The 7,071-nt window shown below is 74.1% G+C and overlaps 1 protein-coding gene across 1 annotated transcript in view; it reads left to right on the forward strand.

Annotated features, from left to right (window-relative positions):
* Positions 1–23: 23 nt before the first annotated feature.
* The window catches only part of AURANDRAFT_71169 (hypothetical protein), a gene marked incomplete at both ends in the record, with an annotated part of 11,590 nt that continues 4,542 nt past the window's right edge, over positions 24–7,071 (forward strand). Inside the window, 7 exons of the mRNA XM_009036690.1 lie at positions 24–1,269; positions 1,346–1,926; positions 2,859–3,110; positions 3,357–3,569; positions 3,615–6,223; positions 6,433–6,766; positions 6,956–7,053. Of these exons, the coding sequence (XP_009034938.1) occupies positions 24–1,269; positions 1,346–1,926; positions 2,859–3,110; positions 3,357–3,569; positions 3,615–6,223; positions 6,433–6,766; positions 6,956–7,053 (5,333 nt within the window). The remainder of the gene's footprint in view (positions 1,270–1,345; positions 1,927–2,858; positions 3,111–3,356; positions 3,570–3,614; positions 6,224–6,432; positions 6,767–6,955; positions 7,054–7,071) is intronic.

Below are 7,071 nucleotides of genomic sequence, written 5' to 3' on the forward strand. Positions count from 1 at the left end.
TTAGATGGCGCGATAGCTGCCCCATGGAGTGCCGCAACCCGTACCTTCCCGGCGCTGGTCGGTCCGAGACGCGCGGCCTCGCCGGCGTCGGCGCCCACGCGAGCCTCGCCTCCACGGGCCCGCACGTCGCCGCCCACTCCGACCTGCGTCGCACGACGAACGTCGCGTCGGCGCGCCGCGGCCTCGACGGCGCCCGCTACCGGGAGCGGCTCCAGGCCTACGCGGGCCTGAGCGGCGCCGGCCCGCCGCCGCGAACGGGCGACGCGCGCGACCTCGCGGGCCACCTCTCGACGACGTCGCTGAGGCACGACGGCGCGCCGGCGGCGATGCGCGCCTTCGAGACGGCGCCCGCGCTGAAGCAGGCCGGCGCCTGCTCCCGGTCCGCCGAGGCGCTGGGCCAGGGGTCGACGTGGCGCGGCCCCGCGACGTCCGCGCGCAACGTCGACCCGCGGGCGCGGCCGGCGGCGCCGCGGCCGCCGCCGCCCTTTTCGCGGCCGCCGGCGGCCTGCGCGCGGGCGCTGCTCTTCTTGGCGAACGCGGACGTCGCCGCCTGCGCGGCCGTGTCGGCGTACTGGGCCGACGAACTGCTCCTCGACTACGCGGCGCTGCGCGTCCGGTTCGGCGCGCTGCTCCCGGGGGAGTCCGCGCCGTCGTTCCTGGCGTCGCTCGCGGCGCTCGCCGCGGCCCGCGGCGCCCGGGGCTGCGCCGACGCGCTGGCGACGGGCTCCGCGGCGCACCACGGCGTCGCGTTCCTGCCCGGGGGCTGCGTCGCCTGGGGCCGCAACGACTCGGGCCAGACGGGCGACGCGCGGCTCGCCGGCGGCCCCGCGGGCCCGCCGCTGCCCGCGTGGGTCGCGGGCCTGCCCGAGCGGACGCCGCCCGTCGCCGCGGCGGCGGGGGCGGACCACAGTGTCTTCCTCGACAGCGACGGCGCCGTCTACGACTGCGGCGTCGACGGCGCGGGCGACCGGCCGATCCCGCGGCCCGTCTCCCGCGTCCGCGAGATCGCGCGCCGCGTCGTCGCCGTCGCCGCGGGCGAGCGCTACACGCTCGCGCTGACGACGCGGGGCGACGTCTACAGCTGGGGCGAGTGCCTCTTCGGTTCGCTCGGGACGGGCGCGTTCCTCGAGAAGCGGCGCGCGCCGGCGACCGTCGGCCTCCCGCGGACGACGCGCGTCTCCGCGGGGCCGCACCACGCGCTGGCCGTCGCCGGCGGTCGCCTCTACGCCTGGGGCCGGGGGGCAGATGGGGAGACGGGCCTCCGGCAGCGTCCTGTGGCCGTGACGATTTTCGAGAGATTTGAGGTGGGAACACAACGAGAAACCGTCACCGTCATGCTCGGTAGGCCTCCGGGCGCCCGCGGCGACGCCCGCGGCGGCGACGCGGCGCCGCGACGTCGCCGGCGACCGCGCGCACGACCGCGCGCGGCCGGAGGCCGTGGCTTTGGCCGGCGACGTCGTCGACGCGTCCGCGGGCGGCGCCCACTCCCTCGCGGTGGTCGCGGGCGGCGCCGTCTTCGGGTTCGGGCTCGCGAGTTTCGGGCGCACCGGCGTCGACGTCGGCTGGCCGCGGCGCGCGAACGTCTGGCGGCCCGAGGCCGTGGCCCTGGCGGCGCGCGTCGTCCGCGTCGCCGCGGGGGGCGAGCACTCGCTCGCCCTCGACGACGGCGGCGGCGTCTGGTCCTGGGGCAGGGGCGGGCTCCACGGGCGCGCGACGGCGCGCGACGCGTTCGCGCCCGCGCCCGTGAAGCTACCCTCTCCCGCCGTCGCCATCGCGGCCCACGCGGCCCACGCCCTCGCGGCGACGGCGCCGGGCGACGACGGCCGCTGCGCGGTCTACGCCTGGGGCCGCGGCGACCACGGCCGCCTCGGCGTCGCCGACGCGTTCGGCAACTGCGACATCCGCGACCGGGCGACGCCCACCGTGGTGACGCTGCCGTCCGAGGCCGACCGGCGGAGGCACGCGCGCGCGCCCTACTACTGAGGCTGCGGCTCGACGGTGGTTAACTAGCGACGGAGCGCGCGGTGCGTCCGCGCGGCGGGAAGTGTGCAGGCTGTTCAGGTGGGCGGCGCGGTCGGGCGAGGTCGGGGGGTCTAGCACTTCCGGCGGCCCCAGTTCTTGTGCGTGGCCTGCTTGCGCTTCGCGTCGTGGTACGCGAGCGCGCGCGGCGCCGGCTGCTCGGCGCCGCGGCGGCTCCTCGCCGGGTAGTCGAAGCGCTCGCCGTCGAGGTAGGAGTCCTGGGCCGTGAAGCTCTGGAGCGTCATCGTCGGGGGCTCGTCGAGGACGAGGTCCAGCGCGCGCTGGATGCCCTCCTGCATCTCCAGCAGCTCGAGGTCGGCCAGGAGCTCGTTGGCGGCGTCCACCTCGTCGAGCTCCTCGAGGTCGGCGAGCGTCTGGAAGGAGGCGGGGCGGAATTCGTCGGCGTGGATGTTGAGCATGTTCGGGGGTGTGCTGCGGGAGTGGTGGACGACGTCGGCAAAAACTGGGAGAGCAAAGAACAAAGAGCTTGTGAGTGCGAGGCATCATGCAAGATCGGCCTGCAAGATCGGCCTGCCGGAACAGGCCGCGCGCGCTCGCGCTCTCCTAGCTAGCCTCTAAACGCGGCGTCGCGGAGAGTGGTCCGTCGAGTGGTCCCCACGCCGGGCCCCGGTCGCAGGGCGGCGCGCCGCAGAGCTCCTCGAGGAGTCTCGTCTCGGCCAGACGCGGCGCAGCGCTGCATCAACACTGAGATCAAATCAGCGACAGCATCGAATGACGCCTGCTGCGCTTTTCCTGAGAAAGCGCGCGTGTCGAGGCACGTCATCCGGGTGTCGCTCGTTTGTGCGCGATGGAGGCGCTTGGCTTCGTGTCGGGCCCAGGTGCAATGGACGCGGCGATCCAGCGCGGGCGGACGCAAGTTCGAGGACTTCGTCCACCACCCGGACGGCTCGTTCCAGCACCGCGACGACTCCTCCTTCGGCTCCCAGCCCGCGTTCGTGGTCGTCGCGCGCCACGGCACGGTCCTGAACGTCCACCTCCTCGACCGGCCCCGCAAGGACCACTTCAAGAAGTCGACCTGCTCCGACGCGGCAACCCTAATAATCCCCAGGTGTCTCTCCGCCATCGGTGCCGTTTAACGCGTTTCTTTCAACGTCGCGCCCTACGCTAGCCCTACGCCTCGCGTTGCGCGCCTAGCCAGGCCTCTAGCCGCGCGCGCCGCGCGCGCCTCGAGGAGCCCGGTGAGAACCACAGATTTTTGTGGAGGATTGAGCCCCGTGCAACACCGCGAGAGCCGCCGGCTACCGACCAGGGCGCGACGCACAGGGACGATGGTCGCCCCCTGGATAAGCGAGCGTGCCCTCGCGACGCACCCCGAGGTCTTCTCCCTGAGCGAGATCATCCTCGAGGCGCACCGATCCCTCGCCCAGAAGCTCCGGGAGAGCGGCGAGGTCGAGCGCATGAAGACGAGCCGCCTGCTCCGGAGTTTCGTGCCCAAGCTCGTGCGCCAGGACGTCGCGTCGCGCGACCCGTCGAAACGCTTCCGTCAAGCTCAGGGCGCGGTCCTCTTCGCGGACGCGTCGGGCTTCACGGTGCGCGAACCGTCTCGCTCGAACCGTCTCACGCACCTACCGTAGGCCCTGACCCAGTCGCTCTGCGCGGACAAGGACGGCGCGGAGCGCCTCACGGGCATCCTCAACGACTTCTTCGGCGTGCTCATCGACCTCGTGGAGTCGTACGGCGGCGACGTCGTCCAGTTCTCCGGCGACGCGCTCACGATCCTCTGGCGCTGCGCGGAGAGCGACGACGACAAGGGTCTCGCCGGCGGCGAGGCGCAGGCCGTCATCCTCGCGTCCGCCTGCGCGGCGGCCATGCAGCGCGCGATCGCGGGCGACGCGCGGCTCGCTGGCGGCCCGCTGACGATGCACATGGCGCTGGGCTGCGGCGCCGTGACGCTCGCGCACCTCGGCGGCGTCTGGGGCCGCTGGGTGCTGGTCATGGACGGCCCGGCCATGGCCCAGATCGCCCTGGCCGAGCCGCTCGGCGGCAGCGGCGACGTCGTGCTCTCGCCGCGCGCCGCGAAAGCGCTGCGCGAGACGGACGGGTCGACGCGCGCGGACTCGATCCTCGAGGCGCCCTACGGCGACGCGCACGCGGCCCACGCGCGCCTCGCCATGGGCGGCGATTTGAGGGCCCTCGCGGCGGCGGCGGCCGCCGTGAAGCACTCCCTGGGCGACGTGCCGGCGACGCGGGGGTCGCTGTCGGGCTCGCCGGGCGACGCGGCGAAGATCGCCGCGTACGTGCCCGCGACGGTCTGCAAGCAGCTGCTGCTGAACCGCCGCGAGGACAAGATCGACGCGTCGGCCGCGGAGCTGCGCCACGTGTCCGTCGTCTTCGCGCACATGGCCGGCGTCCGCGCGTCCGCGGCCGCGGCCGTCGTCGAGGCGCTCCAGCGCGCCGTCGGCGTCGGCGAGGGCGACGTGAACAAGATCCTCGTCGACGACAAGGGCATGCTCTGCCTCGCCGTCTTCGGGCTGCCGCCGCTCGTCCACGTCGACGACGCGACGCGCGCGACCGCGGCGGCGCTCCTCGTCGTCGGCGAGCTCGCGGCGCTCGGCGTCGCCGCGTCCGTCGGCGTGACGACGGGCACGGCCTTCTGCGGCTTCGTCGGGTCCTCGGTGCGCCGCGAGTACACGGTCATGGGCAACGTCGTCAACCTCGCCGCGCGCCTCATGTCCGCGGCGAAGCGGGAGGCCGGGCGCGTCCTCGTGGACGCGGAGACGCGCGCGGCGGCGGCGTCCGCGTCGGCGTCGCGCGACTTCGACTTCCGGGCGACGGCGCCGCTGCAGCTCAAGGGGCTCAAGGACCGCGTCTCCGCCTTCGCGCCCGTGGAGGTGGAGCGCGCCGACGGGTCGCTCGCGTCCAAGGTCTTCTTCCGGGCGACGCGGCGCACGCCGCGGCGGCGGTCCTACCTCCAGAAGCTGTTCCGCCAGTCGTCGCTGGGCATCCACGGCGACCCCCTGTCGCGGTCCAACGCCCAGGTCGGCCCGACGCGCCACGCCCAGGAGCTCCTCTACGGCTTCTCGCGGCCGCCGGAGCGCGTCTGGCCCGCGCCCGAGGGGGCGGGCGCGGCCGAGGCGCGCGCCGCGGGCGGCGCGCTGTGCGTCGCGGGGCACACGGGGCGGGGCATGCACGCCATCATCGACGACCTCTGCGACTGGGGCGAGGACAAGATGCGCTGGACCGTCTTCCGCGTGGACCTCGACGACCGCCACGCGAGCCAGGCGGAGGCGCTGCGCCTCGGCTTCGCGTCGCGGCGCGGCGACGCGCGCGAAACGACGGCGTGGCGCCTCGCCGCGCTGTCCATGCGCTTCGCCCGGGCCTGGATCCTCGACCTCGCCGCGGCGGCCGGCGTCGACGACTGGCGCGCGCTCGTGCCGCCGGAGCTGCGGCCGTTCGCGGGCCTCGCGGCGGCCGTCGTCGACGACGACGCCGCCGCGGACGACGTCGCCCTGGAGACGAGCGCCAAGGAGACGCTGGCCGTCGCCGTCATCGTCGCCGCGCTCCGGAGCGGCGTCGACCGGCTGCCCGGGCCCGCGCTCTTCGCGGCGGACGTCCGCGACTCGTCGTCGTCGACGTGCGCGCTCCGCGGCGGCGGCTGGCGGCTGCTGGCGGCCCTGGGCCGCCGCTGCGGCGAGGCGACGGCGCGGGCCGCGCCGGCGCCGCCCATGCTCCTCGTCGTCGCGGCGAAGCCCCGCGACTTCGGCCGCGGTCCCGCGGCGCAGCTCTGGGCGGACGCGGGCGAGCGCGGCGCGGCGCTGAGCCTGCGGGCGCTGGGCCGGGGCTCGGACGCCTACGGCACCTACGTGGCCCAGTGCCTCGGGGGCGTCGACGACGTCGTCGACGCGCGCGACGACGGCGGCGCGGCCGCGCGCGTCGCCGGCGGCGACGAGGCCCCGCTCCTCGGCGGCGCCGCGGAGGAGCCGCCCCGGGACCCGCGCCGGGTCCTCGAGGACTTTGTGCTCGAGTACAGCGGCGGCGTGCCCGCCTTCGTGCGCGAGATCTGCCGCCACCTCGTCGCGTCCAAGGCCGTCGTCGTCTCCGGGACGACGGCGTTCCTCCACTGCCGGCGCCTGGACGCGGCGGCGCACGTGCCGCCGCTCGTCGCCACGTTCGTGAAATTGGAGTACGAGGGCCTCGCCGACGACGAGAAGTTCCTCCTCCAGGCCGCGTCGGTGCTGCCCCGGTCCTTCGCGTTCCGCGCAGGGCAGCACAAGAGAGCGAAATTCCCAACTTCAAAGGCTCATATCTCGGCCATTTTCCACTCGTTTCGGCTGACTTTTGGACGAGCGATCATCTCTCGGATCGGTCTCAAAGCGTGGATGTGTTTTCCGTAACGCGCGCGCGCGGAACACTCACGTTGAAGCGACGTTGAATCACTCTTGTGCTGCCCAGGTTCCGCGAGCTCGTCGTCGCCGCGGACGTCTTCCGCCGCTTCTTCGAGGCCGGCGACGCGGACGCGACGCTCCACGCGAACCTGAGGGTCGCGGCGCTCGCCGAGTCGCTCATCCTCGACGACGTGCTCACGCTCGCGGCCGCGGACGACGACGACGACGACGCCGCGCGGCGCGCGCGCGCGGCCCCGCGGGGCGACGACGACGGCGCGCAACCCGACGGCTTCCTGGACCAGATCCTCTGGATCTGCAAGAAGACCGACGCGGACGCGCCGCCCGCGCTCGAGCGGAGCGGCCGGGGCTCCTTCGCGGACGACGTCGACGCGCGCGCCTGTGTGGAAATCAACCACTGGTCCTGACCAAACTTCAGAACTCTCTATCTCAATCAAATCGAAGTCGATTCGGCTGATTTTTGGACGAATCGATTGCTCTCGTCGAGTTTTCGAAGCACAGCCAAAGAGTTGCGTCGGAACATTCGCGTACGCTCACATTGAAGTCGAGTTGAAGATTTGAATTCGGCGCAGGCGCGCGCCTACGGCGCGCTCGAGGCCGCGGAGGACGAGGCGCCGCGGCGGCTCCGCTTCAAGAACCGGGCGCTGCGCGCCTACGTCGTCTCCATCATGTCGTCGTCGAAGCGCGG

The sequence above is a fragment of the Aureococcus anophagefferens genome, assembly GCF_000186865.1.
Source record: "Aureococcus anophagefferens unplaced genomic scaffold AURANscaffold_5, whole genome shotgun sequence".
Taxonomy (NCBI): Eukaryota; class Pelagophyceae; order Pelagomonadales; family Pelagomonadaceae; genus Aureococcus; species Aureococcus anophagefferens.